The sequence below is a fragment of the Haplochromis burtoni genome, unplaced genomic scaffold (genome assembly GCF_018398535.1).
Source record: "Haplochromis burtoni strain Fernald_Lab_line unplaced genomic scaffold, NCSU_Asbu1 Contig_347, whole genome shotgun sequence".
Taxonomy (NCBI): domain Eukaryota; kingdom Metazoa; phylum Chordata; class Actinopteri; order Cichliformes; family Cichlidae; genus Haplochromis; species Haplochromis burtoni.
In genome coordinates, this window is record NW_024582708.1 from 486,085 (window position 1) to 508,340 (window position 22,256).

Genomic DNA, 22,256 nt, shown 5'->3' on the forward strand with positions numbered 1-22,256 from the left:
CAGTTCTGGAAATAACTCTGAACAAAGATTAAGATGAACTTGCATCAGAATGATCGGAAAAGTATGGAGAATACTATTGTATTGTAACCAGAATTCTCATGTGACTGCTGATAGAGGTAGCAGTATGAATTTTGAAGTTTACAAGGTTCAAGGTAACTTTATGTATACCCATAGGCAAGGTAAATTTGCTTTACAGAAAAAATGATTGCATTTGGCATCCCTTCAAAAACACACATACCTAATAAAGATATAAACCTCCCTGTAGCACATATATAGTAATTTAAAAAACTATACACTCTGCTCAGATTCAGCCAAATGCTTCCAAACTGATTGAACAGTGCTTCACAGAGCAAATGGGTAATGACCCAAAGCATACTGAAAAAGCCAAACCATTTTAGATTTTAGGAAATCGCTGACTGCGAGATATTTTCATCTAAGTATTAAAAATGGAGGACTATGTGTGGCTGTAATTCTAAAGCACTTAATGTAATATTATTGTGAAACAACTGGCATTAAAGCTGAAAGTCTACACCTCAGTCACACATTGATTGTTTGCTTTAAATCTAGCATTTGAGCTCACTGCAAATTCTAAAAGGTAAAAAAAGGAATTTTCCTAAAATGTGATAACTAAAAATGAAAATAGCTACAAAAAGATTAATTCAAATCAAGCATATTATTCTGGATAAACAACGTCCAGCGTTATTTTAAACAGGGAAAATTTCCCAAACTATCCAGCATTACACCATCACCATAGAACTATCTGCCATGTCAATTAAAGCCCTAACTGTTGCAAATACCCAGAAAATGACAAATTAAGTACAGTTAGCGCCATAGGATTTTGGACAATGAAACATTTATTGTAGCTTTACACTACCACAGTTATTTTAATGAAGAAAATCTGCCTCCAGCTGAAGTAATTAAAAAGCAGTACAAAACAGTATGACGTTTAACTTCCTTTAACTGGTTACTTTCAGTATGAATCAATCTATGCATTGCTATAAATGGACAGAAAATACCTTTCTCAAAATCTTACTTTTTAGTAGTTGTGCAGTTTGATAGTTTAATTAATAATTAAACAAATTTATAACAGCTCTAGCTGTGCATAAAAGATGATGATTTGTATCTGTGATGGCACCATTCCAGGTTTAGTTCCTCTGTATCTGACAAGTGTATTTAAAGAGAACTATTCTGTATGCTGAAGCTTGATTTTTATTTTTTATTTTTCTTTCTTTCACCATCACAATCCATGAATCAGCAAGTGTGTGAAACCGTGATATCTGCACTTCAAGGTAAAGCAAAGAAAGGACGGAATTCTTTTCTGTCTGTGAGGCCTAGATTCAGTCACTTTGATCATTTTTGTACTTTCCCAAGCAGCTGAAAGATCCGTCTGCAGCCCTCCATCCTCCTGCGCCTCCTTCCATCTTTATTTATTTATTTATTTATTTAGTTTTATAGGGAGTAACAAGCATGTGGATGTCCTCTAAGCTGGAGTTCCCTTCCTTTAGCATTTTGGTGGAGTCACCTTTCTTTATTCTAAGTTTCTTCATTCGCTGAAAGCACATTTTTCTACTCTCACAGAAATGCTACACATGACAGGTTTTCTTGGTTCAGAACAGACCTTTGGGGTCTGACTAAAACATTATCGCGTTTGATATAGTAAAGGCATCAAACCTGTATTACTTTAGCTGATAGAAGTTATTTACATGGATGCTATTTAGAATTTCTCCCTATTTAGAAGTTGTAAGTAGTTAAAAACTGTAAAGATAAAATACATTTATGTGCTAAAGCATAAAGTTTTCTGTGTAGAGAAAAAATCTGCGTGGGTAGAGTTTATATAATCAATCACAATCAAAACTCCATTAGGGTGTGTAAGGAAGACCAAAATGCTACTGAACCTAAAACAGGATGTGTAGTTACACACTCATATTTCCAACATGTAGTCTGGCATCACCAGACTACAAAGTTAAATTAGTCAAAAATCTTTTAGTATAATTTTAAGTTCAAGGGCATGCTAACAGAGATGTTCGCACGGCACTGGCGGCACGGAGCACCGCCTTTGCCTCCGCGAACACATCGGACTACAAACACGCACATTACCAACTCTTTAGGATTATCAAAGCAGCCAAACGTGAGTACAGGGACAGGGTGGAGCAACAGTTTGACAACCCTCGGAGTATGTGGCAGGGACTAAACACGATCACAGACTTTAGAGGGAAAACCAGCACACCGCAGACCACAGCCTCTCTGTGTGAGGATCTAAACGTATTCTACGCTTGATTCGACGCAGCGAACACCATGAGACCGGACAGTGTGCGGACCGCGGATGACGTCAGTGCGCACACTGTGTCTGAGGAGGATGTGCGGAGGTGCTTCAGGAAGGTGAACGCACGCAAAGCTACTGGTCCGGACGGGATTCCCGGCCGCGTCCTCAAGTCATGCGCGGCTCAGCTGGCTGGAGTGTTCACGCACATCTTCAACCTTTCCCTCTCTCTGTCTGTAGTCCCAGCCTGCTTCAAAATGGCCACCGTCGTCCCTGTACCCAAATCCTCCACCATCTCCTCATTGAACGACTGGCGACCTGTAGCCCTGACCCCCATCGTAAGCAAATGCTTCGAGAAGCTGGTCAGGGACTTCATCTGCTCTGCACTACCCGACTCACTGGACCCTCTACAGTTCGCATACCGCCACAACAGGTCCACTGATGATGCCATAGCCCTGACACTACACACTGCCCTGTCACACCTGGAGAAGAGAGACACGTATGTGAGAATGCTGTTTGTAGATTACAGCTCAGCATTCAATACCATCGTTCCCTCGAAGCTGGACAGGAAACTGCAGGATCTAGGACTGAGCAGCTCCCTCTGCAGCTGGATCCTTAGCTTCCTGTCTGACAGACGCCAAGTGGTCAGACTGGGCAGCATCACCTCATCCCCCATCACACTGAACACTGGTGCTCCACAGGGGTGTGTACTGAGCCCTCTCCTATACTCACTCTACACCTACGACTGCACAGCCACTAACAACTCCAACATCATTGTGAAGTTTGCGGACGACACTACAGTGGTGGGTCTTATCACCAACGGTGATGAGACGGCTTACAGGGAGGAGGTCAGCGCCCTGACCCACTGGTGTCAAGACAACCATCTCACCCTCAACGTCGCAAAGACAAAGGAGTTGATAGTGGACTTCCGGAGGTGCAGAGAAGTACACACCCCCATCACCATCAACGGCGCTGCTGTGGAGAGAGTGAGCAGCTTCCGGTTCCTTGGTGTACATCTGGCTGAGGATCTTACGTGGTCAGTACACACAAACAAAACAGTGAAGAAGGCGCAGCAGCGCCTCTTCTTTCTCAGGAGACTGAAAAGATTCGGCATGAGCCCCCGCATCCTCAGGACCTTCTATCACTGTGCCATTGAGAGCATCCTCACTGGATGCATCACCACCTGGTATGGCAACAGCACCGCCTACAACTGCAAAGCTCTCCAGCGAGTAGTGCGGTGCTCTGAACGGATAATTGGAGGTGAGCTTCCCTCCCTCCAAGACATCTACAGGAAGCGCTGCCTGAGGAAAGCGGGGAGGATCATCAAGGACTCCAGTCACCCCAGCCATAAACTGTTCAGACTACTTCCATCAGGAAGGAGGTTCTGCAGCATCCGGTCCCGTACCAGCAGACTGAGAGACAGCTTCTTCCACCAGGCCATCAGACTGCTGAACACGTCATAGACACCTCAGCTTCACTACTGGAACTTTAACATTATGCACTCCATACTGTACAGTAATGCCACTGTTTTGCACATGTCTCAACTCTGTATATTTTATATATTTTATTTATTGTTTACTCTATTTAATTTGTAAAATATGTGTAAACCACACACACACACACACACACACACACACACACACACACACACACACACACACACGTAGAAAAATATTTAGTATACACATCCAGAAATGCATATACTATTATATATTGTACATATATTTATTAGTTTCAGATGTAGCCATTCTTGTATTTTGCTTGTTTACGTTATTGTAATTTGCACAACTCTGTTGCTTGTGAAGCTCGCACACAAGAATTTCACTCACATGTGCTGTACCAATGTACCTGCACATGTGATGTGACAATAAAAGTGATTTGATTTGATTTGAACAGTGGACAGAAGCCATATTCATCTTAATGCAGCTGGATACACCTGTAACCAGTTCTTCAAACCAATTACATGTCCACGTTTTAGTAAAAATAATTGTATTTCGAGTATCTTCATTGTTAGAATCTTTAGCATTATATATCGATCAGTGTTATTGATTGTATCACTTTTTGAAATATAGTATCAGTGCTGTGCTGATAGTCTAAATTCATGTTTTCCCACAGATTTTTGTGATAGTGCAGTGAGGTTTGTACATGAAAGAAGACACACTCATACTGACTTAAACAACACTATATGTTTTTTGAAAATGAATGGCAACTAATAGTAATAGTCAAATCCCTCTCTACTGGGTCTCATATCTAAGATGGACTTTAATTCCACAACTATGTATCCTTGATTAGCTGTGCAGAAGCACATGAACAGGTTTTCACCTGCTGTAGGTTCAGGTCAGAGTGGCCCAGCAGCTTGCACCGGCATTACTGTCACCAGCTGCAATCTGCGACAGTGGACTTGAAGTGTCTCTGGGGATGAGAGGCAAGTTAACGGTATTCAGCATTGCTGCGACTGCGACCTGGTCATCCAGCTGGTGGGGAAACAAGATAGGAATGGGTGGGGCTAGCGGTTTAGCATGGACTGAGCTGGAGAACGATTGAAATAATTTTTGAACTACTATTGAACATTTTAGATGCAGTCAATGCTTAGAATAGCTGCTATGTTTAACCTGCATCATGACGTCAACTCAAGGAGTTGACGGAACCCTGATCTCCACGTTGTTTTTAAAGGTATCTTTAATTTTACTGCCAAAACTTTTTCCTCATTGTTCATATGTCTAATCTTTCACGAAGATGAGCAGTGGTGAAAGAGCGCTTAGCCTAGCCTGAGTGTTTGTCACATTTACCAGTTTTGCCTGTTGTTCCATCTTTGAAAGGAAGCAGGAGCATTGATGAGACTGCAGTACCCGTGGTCTATATTCGTGACAGAGAGATAGATGTGCGCGCGTGTGTGTGTGTGTGTTTTGCTTGTTTGCGGGGCAGTATTATTGATTCATAGGCCGTGTGATTGCAGCCTCCCTCAGTTGTGTTTGGTTGGTTTTACTGGACAGGCAGAGGCTGCTACACTGCAGCACGCCACTGGAGGCTGTGTGTGTGTTTGTGTGAGGACAGTGGGAGACGGTGTGTAAAGAGAAAAACCGTGCATTTTTTATGCATGTAGTCATCCTTGTAAGCACATTGAACCGTGAAGATGCCTGTGTGTGTGTGTGTGTGTGTGTGTGTGTGTGTGTGTGTGTGTGTGTGCACGCACGTGTGCGAATGAGTGTGTGGTGGTGTGTGTCTAAAACGAGCATGTATGTCCATGTAGTCAGTCATGTAAGCACATTGAGCCATGGAGTGCCAGTGTGGGAGTGAGGAAGACAGTTAATGTCTGTGTGCACGCCTGTGTAGTCAGTCATGTAAGCACATTCAACCATGACACGATGCCATGATGCTGTGTGCGTGTGTGTACCCGTGTGCGTCGGTTGGAGGGCTACTGTTGCTATGTTGTTGTGAAGATGGATGGCAGCGGCTCAGGTCATTACTGATCCTGGGTTAGCTTAGCAGCTAATTTTAGCTTCTAGGTTACCCATAACTGTGTCTGAGCTTTTTTTCTATATGAAGAGGCACAGGGAATGAAGATGGAGCGAGCTGAGCGTGGAAGTATTTTCAGTGATTACATGCCTCAGATCATCTGAGGTTAGAGGTGTGAGTGACAAAGCTCCTGATTCTTCTGAGCCTCAAACCTGATGAGAATGTGTTACAGGTCTAATCCTCACATGATGCTTTGCGTTTCCATGCATCTATTTATTCAGTTTTGATCTAACAAGGGATTTTATTAAACAAATGAATAATGAAGTACACAGAAGACAAAAGAAGTTGGATCTTAACTTGAATCTTGGATCTTGTGTTTTAATTCAACTTTTACCCCAGTCTTCATTAAACTGAGAACTCTCACTTGTGTAACTAACAGTTTGCCTGTTCTAACAATTTGATTTAAAACAAAGTTTTGCCCAAGTGTAAGAACAGTTTTTAACAGCTTTAAACAGTTTTTTTTTATTATTATATGATTATAAGGTTTTTGCTTAGTGGCAGGTTGACTTTCCTGTCATTGAATGTAATTCATACACATTGTTTCAGAGAAACTTGGGTAATTGAGCTCAGCTTTCATGCAGGCCATGAATTTGCGTTAACCTACCTGCAGTTGCTGCACATCTCTTAGCTGCTTTGCAAATCACTCCACCGAACCTTGTTTCCTATGCTGCACTTACAGATTTGCAAATTTGTGTGTTTGCAGCACAACACTATTATGGTTAATCTCATAAAGGTTTAATGCTTTCTGTTCTTAGGCACATTCACACAGTGTATGAGGTGTATGCGGAGTGAAATACTATATAAATACTAATGCGCATATATAAACACTCTGTGGTCTGTATTTGTAAAAGGACTTATTTGAAAATGACATTTGCTGCAGAATGATCACATAAGATGGCTATCACTGATTTGTAGGATTTTTAGGTCATTATCATTTCAAAGCGGACACATTAGCTTTAAATTTAATGACTTTTCAAAAATAATGCAACTGTCTTCCTTGTGTACATGTAGTTTCACTGAAGTAATGAGTATGCTCTGCACAGGAAACTTGTGATCTACTGATCATTGTTTATTGGGTGTAGTTTAGTTAATAGAGATGTGCTTGCTTTGTGATATGGTCGTTGTTTCAGGTGAAGTTTGTGGCAACATGCAAATGTGGCCTACTTGATGAGTGATAATTCCTTTGTGTTGCTCATTCTGCAGTGAGTGGCCTAGTTCTGCCCGCGTTCTTCATCATTTCACACATTGCGCACAGATTTGAAAAACTTTATTATTTCTTCCACGTGTAAATTGAAAAAGCTGATTCTGAGATGTGGAAAGAAACAACAATATGTTCCTGTCAAACCTTAAAATGAATAACTGCTGTTTTTAATTATTACCCTCAAGAAATACCAGACCAGATGAGCCCCACACTAAACTTCCAGGTTTTTTTCAAACTAGGATAAAATATTATCTTAGTTTAAGCATTTTGTCTAGCTTAGTGGCGGCTCAATCCTGCACCTTTGACTCTGTGTTTGTTGTTGGGTTTCTACTCCGCAAAGCGCTCCCTTTAAGTTGGTACCTTTTTTTTTTTTTTTTTTTTTTTTTTTCTTCTTCTTTTTACATTTTGCATCCCAGATTCGATCAATCTGTGTAATAAAACCCACTGGGCGCAGGATAAAAATCCACTGCTCTTGTGGAAACACAAATAAGTAATAACTCTTCACTTGTGGCGGTCAGCCCTGTAAGGCTTGTTAAGGTCCAATCAAGCCAAGCAGAATCCAGACTGATGTTTTTAGAGCTGCTTATCTCTAGACTGAAATCTATTTAAAGTTGTCAAAAGAGTTTTTTAGATAGATTTTTTTTTTTTTTCCCCGTGGATTCAAATAAAAAATTTAAATAAATTAAATTAAAATAAATATTAGAGCAGGGCGATATGACCAAGAAGTACTATAAATATTAAACACAGTGCATATCACTCCGAGGCTCCTGCCTACGATCGCCGTAATGCTCCGACAATCCATCGAGCGGTGCGGTAACACTGTAATAACGACAGTCTGCTAACATGCTCTACCAAAAATAGTGCTTTGTTGTGTATCTGACGGACGAAAGCTAAACCAGTTCCACACTGAAGTTGCAACATTTTTACAAACCAATTCTGGTTCATCTGTTTCATTCAACAATCCACTTTCGCCCTTCTCATTCTCCGTCGCCGCCATGCTTTTTCCGCCATGTGCGTATGAAAACAAAGGCACTGCACATGTGCGTTTTACCCATATTCTATCACCATATTTCATTTTCTTATCGTTGCCCAACATTATACCGGTATTACCGTAAACGGTATGATATGGCCCAGCCCTAATAAATATTATAAATATTATCATTTGAAATTATGTTGTTTCTTCTTTCTGGTAATTTGTTTTCCAGCATACTTTCATATACTGAAATGCATAAGCCATCCATTAACCAAAAGACCTGGTAATATCGTGTTTGTGCAACTATTCCTCATCACAGCAGACCTGTTGAGGTCGCTAAAGCAGAACAGCTGGAGGAAGTAGTTCTACTGCGGGGCGTTACTTTTAGAACATAATTGTTTTTTCACCAATTAAAAGAAGTTGAAGACATCTTGTGGCTGTGCTTTAAAAGACAGACTTGCATACATGGCTATACATTCTCCAAATGTGGGTTTGTGTACACCGATCGGTTCCACACACTACAAAATACAATTTAATAGAAAAAAAAAGGAAAAGTTGTCCATCTTATTCGATGGATATCATGAAAAGACAGAAATGTATGTGAAACTGCTTAACACGTGTGCGACTCAATACAAGCGACATGCTGTAGTGCACAAAACTGTCATCCAGTTTACTGGCACATGAGTGGTAGGTAGTCTTTTTGCATCGACAGCTCCCAAAGACATGAGCGGTGACAGTGTCACACAGATCATTGCAGCAACACAGAAACCATCAGTTTATAAGTCATATTCTTTTGTTCATATTACAGGAATTTCTGTTTTTATTGTTATCTATTTTAACAATAAAAGCTACACTAATATTTATCAATATGCAGACTGATAGTTGGCTTGTGATACTGATATTATTACATGCCTGCATTGGAAAATACTCATGCAGACAATTTACCTTGTGGAAAAAGTTAAAATTCTCCAGTTTCCTCTCTTGCTTGTTGAAGCTTTTGATGTTAACACCCGTTTGCACTTTTAAGCAAAAATGGCTATCAGTTGACCTTAGCCGAGGGTTACTTCATATTTTTCACTCCAGGGTATCTCACCCTGGGACTTAGATATATTACTTTGCCACTCATGTCATGTAGGGACTCTGTAGAAGCCTACTCTTGTTTCTTTGCCTCTTGACCTTTGCTGATCACACCTACAGTTTTCTTCTCTCTGCAGCGGTGGAAAAGTTGACTTTACTGTGTGGTTTTTTTGTTAGGCGTGGTCTGTCCTTTAAGACGAGAACCACAGCCTGTAGGCAAAACTCTCACAAACGGATGGTGTAATGCACCAGAGTTTGGCATTTTACCTTTGTGTTGACAGTTGAACACAAACTGAAATTTAATTTCATCTTACCCAGTTTGTCTTTGCTGTTTCTTCTCTGGTGGGCTCTGTCAGAGCTGCAGAAAACTTTAACCAGCTGATGTCTTCCATTCATCACTAGAGACTAAATAAGGAACTGATTAGCCAACCTAGCCGGTAATTTTTAATAAAAATAGGTAATAAAAAGAAGTCTTTACCTACTGATGCATAACATTTTTCCTGACAACATGAAAAGATTTGAAAATGAAACATTTCATATCAACGAAATAGTTATTTAAACAGTTGCTTTGCTGAATCACCAATTGAATTAACTTAATTTCCAGCTAACAACAATTTGCTTTACAGCTTTATTAGTTCTACTTTTAATTAACTACTTTTTGCAGTGCTAGTGAGACATGCACACATGACAAATACTTTTTCTTAAAACATGAACAATTGATGAATCAAGAAAACTATCAAATAAATAATTGTTACTTTCAGCTTTGCTACCTAAACTATTGCCTCACTTTATATAAACGACTCAAGACTTGCTCTGATTTCTGTGAAAAATTGAGTAGAAACTCAGCTCAGCATATAAAATTGTGCAACCTTGATAATAAAAATAAAAAATATGTGACACAAATCTATCCTATTAAATCTTCGAAAAACAATAGCTTTCTTGGAATTCCCTGCTCTCTAAGCAGTTACACATGCAGATATACCAGCTGACAAAGTAAGAATGAAATTAAAATGGCTAAAGACTGAATGACCAAAAGAAAGAGAAAAAGCTTCTGATGTATGAGCTGACGTCAGAATCAGAGAGGCTGTCGGTCTGTACAGACATACAGACAGCAACGAAAGAGTTACCATGGTGACCACGTGTTTACGTTCACCTCCCCTCTCCCAGCAGCTTTGGCAAAGAGAGCCAGTTTCCATGGCAACGGCCCTGATACCCCCTCCTCAAACCCACTGGCGACTAGGCCGCCCAGCGTGTGTGTGTGTGTGTGTGTGTGTGTGTGTGTGTGTGATTCATTGGGATGATTCCTCATACCTGTGTGAGAAGCAGTAAGCACATCTGCATTGACATCACGAAACAAGGCTAGTCAAACTCAATTCTCACCGCATAAAAACTGCAGTTATGAAAACAAACGCACCTGCTCTATGTATTGCATACACTGGCTAAACGCACGTCTGAGTGCCATGCATTTTTTTTTTCAGGCAGAAATGTCCGTTCAACGAGGATTTGGATGCAGACGCAAACATATGCGAATGTCACTCGGTCATTCCACATTCACATGACCGGGCGAGGTTATTTCTCTGCAGACCATGTGCCCATTTTCTCCACTTTCTAAATACAGTCAAGAGCGTCAGAAAGGGCTACAGCCAGTTTTAAACCCTTTACCACTCCCTCTGCTTTGCTGTCATAGGAACCACACCATCTTTCCTCTGACAAGCCTCCATCAAATGTGTACGTAGGTGTGTTGGGGGAATCAATGCTTTGAAAAGTCTGTCTTGTTGCTATTAGCCCCCTGAAGTATGTCAGGCTACATTTTCATCAGCTGCATTCAGAACGGCACCTTTCTGATTCAAAATTTAACATAATCACAATAATGAGTCTGCGCTGGCTCATTTTCAGAACACAATCGCTTCCTTTGCCAAGTGCAAAAATGTGGTACAGCTTGTGTTAGTGACATTGGTGCAGAAACATATGGGCAATGTACAGTCTTTCCAATTACTTACATATGGACAGAGCACACAAACAGCAGTGCCACATATGGCAGGGCCTGCTGTCCATAGGACTTTATGTGTAGTGAACACTTGAACACAGCTGGTGGATATAGCACACAAGCAAGGTGAGATTGAATTTTGGCTTTTATTATATGGGAAGTTTATATTCAAGTCACAACACATGAATAATTATTGATTTTAATTGCACTAAATAATTAATACAGAACATGTTGTTCTGTAGTGGATGAAAAGCTTGTAGCAAACATTTGATTTGTTATCACCACACCAAAGATTTCCTCTTAAGCTGCTTCTTTTTCAGAGATAGTGAGGACTTTTTTGTCTTACTTTTTGTGTTTGGATTTTAAACTAGTGCTTTGATGATTGTTCAGCATCATCATTTAGTCAGTACTATTCTCATTGGCTTGTTTGTACTGATCTCCTTCTGTAGGTAAGTTATAGTTCTTCTGATAGCTGGTCTTTACTTTTCCCTAACACTGACAAATAGCCTCTATGTACACATACTTAAAAGGTTATCTTAGCTGCAGAGCCTGGTGTAATCCTTAATAGCGGGTAGCAGTTGCTGTCAGACCGGAAAGTGTAACACTTGGGTAAGTAATATAGAGCACTTGTGTTCAACATTATATCTGTTTAATTATTGAAATGTGGATAGAAACAAAAACACTGTGGCTGGCAGGGCATCAAAAAAACCAAGAGAAGAGAAAATGACGCTGTCAAGTGTGCCAATAAATTTAAAGTAACAATATTTTTGTTGACCCTGGTGTTTCAATGCTAGAGTGCCACTGCAGGTTTACCATTGCCAGGGGTTAACTCAACAGATTATACCCACTGTAGTTAAATATTTATAGTGACTAAAAACATTGTCTGTAACTCTGATTGTAAATGTGTAGTATTACTGATCATTTTCTGTAATCAATTTTACACTCATTACTTAGAAAAGTCCAGGCCTGCATTCTCTATTCACTTCACCCCTGCTGAGTGGAATTGATGTCATTTGATTTCTCCAATCTTTCTATGGTTCGGTGTTTAAAATAATTGTTTTGTTTTTAATTACCTTTACCTTTTGAATCTTAATACAATCTTTATGTTTAATATTTATGGCAAAAATATTTATTATACATTTAGCAACTTAGAAACAACTTTTGAATTATTGTTCTAGTTTAAGTATATACCTTGTTTATTTTGTGGTCCCCCCCCCCCCCCCAAGTAGATGATGTTCTTCCATGCTTGAATAATAATGTCTTTATTTATTTGGACCAAAAAAACACTAGTCTGTTACCAGTATACATGCCAGTGTAACAAATGTGATGTTGTTATTCATTAGAAAAATGTGTTTTTTGTTATTTTGCTCCCTTGAATGGTTTGCTTTCTGTCACAGCACACTTTGTTTACAGAATAGATTAGGCTGTATTGTCCTATCCAGCAAGCGTAATGGGACTGTTTCATCTTCAGCCATATGTAAATCCTGACTACAAATGCTTTGGGTGCATTTTCAGGTCTAATCCTCTTATGAATCAAATTTTGAACTTCTAAACCAAAGGCTCTGACTTGTTAAATTTAGTTGTTTCTCCCCAGGGACTCCCGGTTAATTGATTAAAACTAGCACTTATGAAAAGCAGTGAAGACGCAGCAGGGCATCTGCCTTGGGGATTATGTTTCTGTAATAAAAACTGTTTGATATCTAAAGTGAATAGGGGCGTAATGGTGCACTAAATCCATAGTTTGCTATGCACACTAGTAATAGAGTCATACTTTGATATCATTTTCTGTACCGCAGAAAAAGCAAAGGAAATGTCTAAATTGGCATTTGGTGTTATGTTTAGAAAAAGGGGAACATTTAAAAAGCGTCTATCTTGTCATGATTATCTCTATAACGTTTGAGGTGCTTAAATGCTTTTAGTAAGCAAGACTGACATCTAAGTCAAGTGCAGTATATTCAGTATATTGCTGTATATGTGCTTCTTTCTGTGAAGAACGAGGGCACCCATGTTATCTAAAGGAACTTCTTGGTATTGTTAGTGAACAAACTAACCAAATGCCTTGTGTTTACATGCATTGTTAACTCACTGAACATGGAGTCATGGTGATTAATCTGTAAAATGTGATTAATTAGATCTTGTAATGTGAGCTAACATTGTATGCGTTTCGTGAATAACTCACACTGCAGAAAGCTAATAGACAACAGCTACTGCTCTATGAAAATGTAACTTCTGGGAGTGCAGGTACAGACATAAATAGACTTGTGACAATAGCTGTTTGTATCAGCTGGAACCAAACATCCTTGGATCATAAACCTAAGTGTTAGCAGTCTTTTTCAGCAATTTATAAATAAGTACACCTTCCACTCATTATGATGATGTGGATGCAAAATTGTTACATTAACGTGCAAAAGAAACCCCAAACAGCCAACCCCCCATCCCCCACCCCCCCCACCCACCGCCCTACCCCAAATAATACAAAGTACTCTATCTCGTGTGCAATAGTTTGTACCAGTGGGAAGTCTTTTAAAGGCAAGTTTCCATCAACGATGTAAATCAGTCAAGCTCTGCTCCCAGATACGCATGCACGCACACACACACACACACACACACACACACACACACACACACACACACACACACACACACACACAGCATATTGACTCTCATGCCCTTGTTGAAACCTTCAGATGGAAGATAAAAGCACATTGAACTCGCAGTGCATTCAGAATTGATCAGTTTAAAATATTGATAGTTTGGCTGATCTTTTTTTTTTTTTTTTGCGCCCATACATTTATTTATTATTATTATTTATCTATCTGTTTGTTTGTTTGTTTGTTTGTTTGTTTGTTTGTTTGTTTTTTTTTATTTTTTTTAGCTAGTGACTCCAGCCTGCTTATGCATGAAGTAGATGCATTAACTTGCACAATGTAATGCTGTATTTTTATTAACGATTAGAGGTATTATTCTAATAATAGACACAGGTTTTTATATGTGTTTTTATAACAGGGTCGTCAGTTTACTGTGGTGGTCACATATACTTGACCAGTAATGGAATTGAGAACAATGTCAGAAAAGCATATTTTGCTGTGGAGTCTTGGGGTGTTTTTGGTAGTTTGGGGGTTATTTCAACATTCCGATTAAATTTCAAGCTTTTGTCTGGGAAAACATCTGCCTAGCTGTGGTTCTCTTGAGCAAGACTCCTTATGCCAGTTGTAGGATGAGTTTTAATAGCCGACCCTTTGCACTGACCTGCCTGTGGTGCAGCAAAGCAGGGAGAAATTCCCTGCAGTGTCCAATCAGGCAGCACATTATTATTAATTATGAAGGATACATTCATTATTGACAGACTAAATACCAGTGAAGAAAAATGTGAGGAGAATGCACTCCTTGCAAAAACAGACTCTATAATGGAATTTTGTCTCGTGTTCTTTGTATGAAGGATTTAGTTGATTCACATGAATTCACTCAAACAGAGCTGGATGTAAGTTACAGTAACTATATAAATCACTGGAAAGAATAATGTTCAGTTTTTATGGTGTAGATTAATAAACAATTCAGTGAAATAAATAAGTAAATAAATACATTTAGTTTTTCCATGCTTTTCTTCTTAATGTTTCAGTGTAACTCACTGCAACGACTCTACTATGAGTACATTTCAGCTAAAGTTGCAGATGATCTCAGCTATTGCTTCTGCCCTTGCTTATTCACGTTCCTCTTCTTTTGCGTTTTATTCATTCTCATTGGCTACAACTATCTCTTCTTTGTCGTCTCCGGTTGTTTAGCTGTGACTACAGCAATGCTGGAAGTCTGCAAATTAATTGCACAGATGATGACAATGGTGGAGCGTTTCCCTGTGTGTTTTTGGAAGTTTAATTTGCTACTACCTGTCCAGATTTTAATCCCTAACCCAGCTTTTGCCTCCTCCTGAACAAAAATACTGACCAGCTATTTTTCAATATTCTTCTGGATTAAAGGAGTGCACATGAAGTGTCACATTTAAAGAATTTACATCATTATTTACACACCCTCAGCTATGCAGAGCCGCTGTGTCTACCCACATGTATTTTGTTATACATGTACAATGATTATAAAGGGCTTTTCTATTCTATTGTTCCATCTTAGCCATCTACCCAATCATTGCCTCTGATACTGGCAGCATTTCTTTGTAGTTAAAAAAAAAGTCCTTATAAGGCAGCGAGTGGTGTTATTTTAATAGCACTGATGTTTGGTGAACAGCTCCCTGGTTGCCAAATATACTCTATAATATACCTGGATATCTTGGCAGGTAAAGTTTGTGCATGATATGTTAGCAATCCCTTCAGGGTTTTTCTTTAATTAAGCACAAACCTGCATTTGGACTCAGAGATAATTGGTGAGTAAAGGGCACCATAGCTTCACAAAACCCATAGTTTGTGCTGGTGTATAAAGTATGGCAACAATTTTTTGTATAAATGTCCCAAAGTAGGAATTGATGCTACGATGGAACGTTATATCACGATGGTCAGATGTTCTGATTTTCTGTGCCATGTTAATGTTCTGGAAAGTATATTTTTCTACTCAGTATTCAGCATCATGCCGGAGCAGAAGGTAGGAACTATAACATAAAATTAATTATTGAAATTATTTTAGTACTTGCCAAAACACAGTGGTGCCATAAACCTTACATTGGTGGATGGTGTAATAAATTCTTTTTTCTTATTTTAAAGTACAAAAATGTCCTACGTTTATCCTGTTTGTTATCTCAATTACAAATCTCTAATATCTAGCATCTTTCTTTTTTATATGATTGCTTTAAGTTGTGAAGTTCTCATTTGTTTCTTAGCTGAATACCATCTTGAATATCTAATAGTTCACAGCAATTGTTAGGTTTAGTTATGATACTGCAGAGTCACAGAGTGAGCAACATCTTGTTAAAGCTGTTGAACTGGCTGTGATAATACAATAGAGAAATTGGCTTTGTGCTAAATATGAGCAATATGCCATCATATTCCTGTAGACTGGAGTTCATCATTGGATGCAACACCTTAGAAATGCCTCAATCAAGCACTGCAGACTTTAGTACAAGCTGTGTTTAACCCCATGAAATTGCAATCTCTTTGTATTTGATATAAAGTAACCAACGGATTTTGGAACATCTTATCTGCATTTTTGATTTTAGCAGATAGGTACAATTTGCCCACATGTTATGCTGACCTTGAGGTCCACCTACTAGTCATGAATATTTATGGTTGCCAATATTTATGCAGTCACAAGAGACTTATTAGCATACTTGAGCTTCGCTTCCTACCTAATTTCAATGAGATGACAACCTGATGTCATAATCAGAGGTGGACAATGAAGCTACCGTAACTTCATCTATTCTCCATTAATGTTAGAGATATAGCCGTGATGGAAATGACCCTTTTGACATTTACAGCACTGCTTAAAGATGATGCGATAATTCACGTTTGGATCTGTTAGGTTAGAGTGGAAGAGTGTTGTGCTGATTGAGCAGTTGGGAGCAGTGTTGTTGAATGGACTTTGCATTTTTGACTGTTTCAGAATGAGGATTTAGGAATATGTGGTGTCACAATGTCCTCGCAACATCACATGGTTTGATCTATTCCGAAATTAGGGATATTTCTGAATGTATCGCTATCCACTACTTACAACTTTACTCATTTTCCGATTTAACATACAAATAAAAATAAAAAAACATGTTTAAAAGCAGCCACTGTGTGTGTGTGTGTGTGTGTGTGTGTGTGTGTGTGTGTGTGTGTGTGTGTGTGTGTGTGTGTGTGTGTGTGTGTGTGTGTGTGGTGTGTGTTGTGTGTGTGTGGTGTGCTGTGTGTGTGTGTGTGTGTGTGTGTGGCTTTTTCAGCTTTATTTGATAGATACAGTAAAGAGGACAGGAAAGTAGGGGATTGTCTGTCCATTTTAACTAAAAACAAATAAACAATTAATAAGATGTTAAGTTTAGTTTTAGTTTGCTGTGACACACCTGGTAGTGAATCAAAGCCAAAGGTCGGATGTTGCACAGTAATAACTAATTTAAGAGTCAATAAATGACCTGAATGTTAAAGTCCAAGAGTGTTTTGACTAGAACATCAGTGTGGTAGTTGGTCCTGGGTAGGAGGAAGAGAAGGCCGTGAAGTCGACCAGAGTTTGATAGGTGGAAGGCATCATATATGAAGGTTGGCTTCCTCAGGTTTCCTGTCAACGTAGACACCTGCTGAAGGGCCTTCACTAGACGATTGTGTGTGAGACATTGGGCGTGCAAAATTCAGTGGGCCTTCTGAAATGTATGCTGATCGTGCAGAGAGGCCATGATTTTGAAGCAAGTACTCTGTGTTCCGGAGGCATTTTGGATCGAGAGAGAATTAAACCAGGAACTGAATGAGAATTTTCTTATTAGGGTTGTTGCAAATGGCAGATTTTTCTTCGATATTAATCAACTACCATTATTGGAAGCTTTGTCTAATTTTCTCCTCAGTTCATCTCCACCGACTCTGAAGAATATTTCCCATACTATTTGGCTTCAGTATGTTTATTTGTGGGTGGCTGTAGCTCAGGTGGCAGAGCAGGTCAGCCACTAATCAGAAGGTCGGTGGTTCGATCCCAGGCTGCCTCCTGGCTGCATGCCAAATATCCTTGGGCAAGATACTAACCCCATGTTTGCCTACTGGTGGTGGTCAGAGGGCCCGGTGGCGCCAGTGTCCGGCAGCCTCGCCTCTGTCAGTGCGCCCCAGGGCAGCTGTGGCTACAATGTAGCTTGCCATCGCCAGTGTGTGAATGTGTGTGTGAATGGGTGAATGACTGAATGTAGTGTGAAGCGCTTTGGGGTCCTTAGGGACTAGAAAAGCGCTATACAAATGCAGGCCATTTACCATTTTTTACCATTTATTTGAATAGAGAAAATAAACAGCAGTGTTTTATTTTTATTTCGTTTATTTATTTATTTATTTATTTATTTTTGCTATGTGTTGAAAGTGAACCAAAAGAGTTGAGCTGTATGCTGTTAAGAGCAAAACAGCGAACTGAAAAATGCAAAGTTTCACAGGGCTGAAGGGAACTGGCGAGTTGGGTGTTAGTTCTCTGCACGTCTGATGCTACAGACATTCTTTTTTAATGTCACATGTCTTCATGAGGTTGATAATTATTTTTACATACTCAACACTCTGCTGTTTTGGAGGACTTTTGCTTTGAAACGTCTGCTCAGGAGGTATTCATGAGAAGAATTTAAACCAAGCAGTAAAGTAGAGATGAGTAGAATTCATTAGTTAATAAGGAACAGTATAATGATCAACTGTATTTATGACACACTCTTCTTTTTCAGATGTTCACTGGCCTCTTGAAGCACACACCACCTCAGGCCTCCACTGCAGCAGCCTCTTCCTCGGACCAAAACAGCAACGCACAAACTACAGCTCCCACAATCCCACGGGGACACCTGGTTGTGGGCACCAAGGACCAGCTCCGCCTCCTCACCCCTGTGGGCAGCACGGTGACATCCAATCACTGCACCACATCCGGGGTCCACGCTGCTAAGCACTCCGGAGGAGCGCCACGGCCTCCCTCCTCTATGAGCGAGGAGGATGATGGAGGTGGCGGAGGCAGGGTGAAGAAGAAACGAAAGAAAAAGGACAAGAGGGAATGGGAGAAAGCAGGAGTGGAGTGTGAGGAAAAGGAGAGCAGCAAACCAAAGAAACGAAGGGAGGAGAGGGAGCCAATAGTGGTCTCCCTGAGAAAGAGCAAGGAACCCAAGGAGGGAAAGGAGCGTAAGGAGCGCAGGACCAAGGGAAAGGAGGGCAGGACAGAGAGTGAGACGGTGCTGAAAAATGTGTCGGGAGTTAAAACGTCAGGTGCCGCTGTTTCCCCGGGATCGGCTCAGATGCCTGTCAAGGTTCCTGGCAAAAGAGGAAGAAAACCTAAGGTCAAAGTCCTACCTCCTGTACCCTCGAATCAAGGTTTGAAGAGTGTCAAGTGTTTTTGTTTGTGTGGTAGTGACAGCAAGAAGTTTTGGATTGTGTTTTTAATAGTGTAGTTTGCTTTACCTACAGTAGGGATGTGCATGATTAGTTTACTAGGCAATTAAATATTACTGCCCTTGTTAATTGGTACCAGAAATACTTTTAGGTTAAGCTACCTCTTCATAGCTTATTAATTTATCCCATCTGCAAAAAGTGTTTATTCTGATGTGCCACATGCCGTTTTTCAAGGCTGTGTCCGCTGACAGCTTCTTAATGTCTAATGATGGTACCAGTAGTAACTTTAATTAAAAAAAATACACCCAGGCTTTACTTATGTGATGGTGGCAGTGTTTGCTGTCTGCTAACCTCTGCTGCTTTGAAGTCTGTGTGAATGAGTGTCTCGTTCTGTGTTTTGTCAACAACCAAAGAACAAAACATTAAAAATGTGATGACAACAGGCGTTTGAGCTCGAACAGTTCAGGACTAATTGGCAGGCGAGGATGATGCCTGTCCTGTTTGTAAATGTCCTTAAATCATGATCAGACATGTCAGCATAAATATAGGTTATTATAATGCGATTGTTGGATTTAATTAAGACCGAGTACGCATGGTTATGTGTTTGCACGTGTGTGGGTGGGTGTATTAGCATTCTTTCAATAGCTGAAGAACAGAAAAAGATTTTCTGCAAGAATTATATCAGTGCATGTTTGATGATGCCAAACCCAGCAATAGACTTAGATGACACTGAAAGTAGGATAATAGAATTTATATGTATTATTGAAACAACTACAAGCTGCATTTTGGATTCTTTGTCAGTGCTGCTGACAGTCCACTGTTGGCTTAGGGACAGTGTATACTCTCAATGCTGTTTTTGCGACCAAACAACAACAAAACAAACAACACAAGAAAAAACCCCACATGTTCCCCCGTGGGTGAATATTCACGGTGATGTTGACATTCTTGGTTAATAAGAACATTGTGCCTACGTCAAGATTATTTACATCAGCGTGCAGACTCTTCCTTTTGGATCATGTTTGTGGGGTTTGGTGTTAAGTCCTGAAAATTATTGAGTTGGTATAAAATTTAGCCAAGATATTAATATTTTCATGCTCTGCCTATGATTAATTAAAAGAACGTACTGACCCCTTAATCGCTTAGCTGGACCATCAGGTCAAAATGTCAATATTTCTGGTACTTTTGTTTAGTGGTATTTAGTAAATGTAAGCCTGCTTGCCAGCCAAGTACAGTGTTCAAGAATGCAGGGCGTTGCCATACAACGGCCCTAGCAAACTAATATTAATACATGTGCATCAAAAGAGCTGTGGGAAAAAAGAAAAAGAAAAATCAGCTTCAGTTTAAGAATGACTAAAGTTATCATGGAAGTGTGACCACCGCCGCTTGTCCTGTACAAGAGCTTGCATTAACTCACAAATTTCCAAATCCTCTTCAGCTCGTCCTACCCAAGGAGTCCACACAAAAGTCCCAGGGGGGGCACACGGCACCCAGGCCGCCCACAGCCATGGTAAGAACCACGGTCAGGCGCACAGCAAGACGCCAGTCCCGTCAGCGCCAAAACAGAGGGGTCGAAAACCCAGGTAAGACTTTCTGACAGGCTAACAATTCATGTGTGGAGAGAAGAATTTACAAGGAGAATATTGCTATAGGGAAAAAAGGTAGAGAAAAGAGGCCGCACTAGAAAACCCCTTGAAGTGCACAATAATGGGGTAAAGCAAGGAAGTCGGCAGTAAACCTGTCGTGTGCAACAAATAATGCAGTTCCTTGGTTACAAATATTTCACTTTGAAGCTACATTAAGGAGAAATACTAAAGAGAGACCCAGGACATCATGAATGCATAGTAAGATTTTGACCTTTGCAAAATAAACCACTAAAGTCAAGCTGGTGATTTCTGGAATTTGTGAATTTTTGAAAGCTAATTAACTTTGGAAATGTGTTTGAATCTTAATTTTAATGTGAAGATAAACAAACACGTCCATGCAAGCTGATAAAATGTTTCTCTTTATCAGCCACGCCATCACTTCAGAGATGCTATTCACGTCTTATCTCACAAACCTCTTATAAGCACATGAGGATGTATAAATATGATACAGATGCATATACCTTAATAACAGACTGTTTAATTGCAGTTGACAACCTTAGCTGTTCTTCCTTTACTGTTATTGCTATTCTGCCTTCTATTAATCAGCTCACTTTTGAAAAGCTGAGCAATTGGAGGGTAGATGGAGGGAGCACTGACACATCTGCCACAAATGCTGCTACTGTCATATTTTATATCCTCAAATAGTAATCAGGCTTTTTTTTATTTAGCTCACCTGCAGAACACACCTGTATTAAAGTTTGATCAGCTTAATTTCTCATGTCTTAATACAGAAACTCATTTTGATGAGTAACTGAAGTGTGATCACAAGATGCACGCGTACATTTTAAATAACATTAATAACTGCACTCTGAACTTAACCAGACCTTCCTGTAACCCTTTCGTATATTAACAGCCTTACTGTTTAAGTGGATGGAACCATTTAATCTCTTAATGGAACTTTTATTGTAAAGCATTAGCATGCGTACGATACCCAACAGCACGATACCAGATTGTATTTCCTCAGCTTGTGTCTGCGGCCAGGCTTTTATTTGTTCTTGTCATCTATGCACTTTGCCATTTTCAGACCCAGCTTTCAGGTGGCTACTGTTGGTTATTTTAAGAAAGAATGGCAGACTTTAGACAGGATTTCTTTGTGAATTACATTTGTGCTAGGATGATCTTAGATGTGTCACAGCAGCATGCAGTAACTATTGGGTTGTGGATAAAGAGAAAGATTGGAGCTCAAGAGATTGGTGTAGACTGGAATGCATATTTGTGACAAGTTGAGCCAAGGTTATGATGCTGTAATGTGAATGAGAGAAAGGAGATGGTGTCAGAGAAAGAGCAGGTTTCTCAGACAAAAGCAGTACATGTGCAAGCAGAAATTTATGATGAAAATAGTTTGGAAGAAATGGATTGTGAATGAATGAGGGAGGACAGAAATGGTAACAGATGTGAAGTTAAGAAAGGAAGCAGCTGAGTTGTGAAAGACGACGAAGGAAAAAAAACACCAGTGAGTGTGAGAAGAGAAGAAGCTGCCAATGAAAGTTATGAAGAGAATGTAGGAAAGAGATGATGATCAGTGCCATGAAAGGGGCGGGGGTGGGGGAGTGGGGTAGTAAGGATGAGAAGATACAGGGATAATGATGTAAAGGAAGAGTGGAGATAAGAGAGGAGAGGAGAAAACTAGATAAA

The 22,256-nt window shown here is 39.8% G+C and overlaps 1 protein-coding gene across 5 annotated transcripts in view; it reads left to right on the plus strand.

Annotated features, from left to right (window-relative positions):
* chd6 (chromodomain helicase DNA binding protein 6) overlaps positions 1-22,256 on the plus strand; it is a 92,878-nt gene that overhangs the window by 26,899 nt on the left and 43,723 nt on the right. For all 5 annotated transcript variants that reach the window (XM_014340234.2, XM_014340235.2, XM_014340233.2 and 2 more), the window contains exons 3-4: positions 18,330-18,960; positions 20,414-20,558. In XM_014340234.2, the coding sequence (XP_014195720.1) occupies positions 18,330-18,960; positions 20,414-20,558 (776 nt within the window). The remainder of the gene's footprint in view (positions 1-18,329; positions 18,961-20,413; positions 20,559-22,256) is intronic.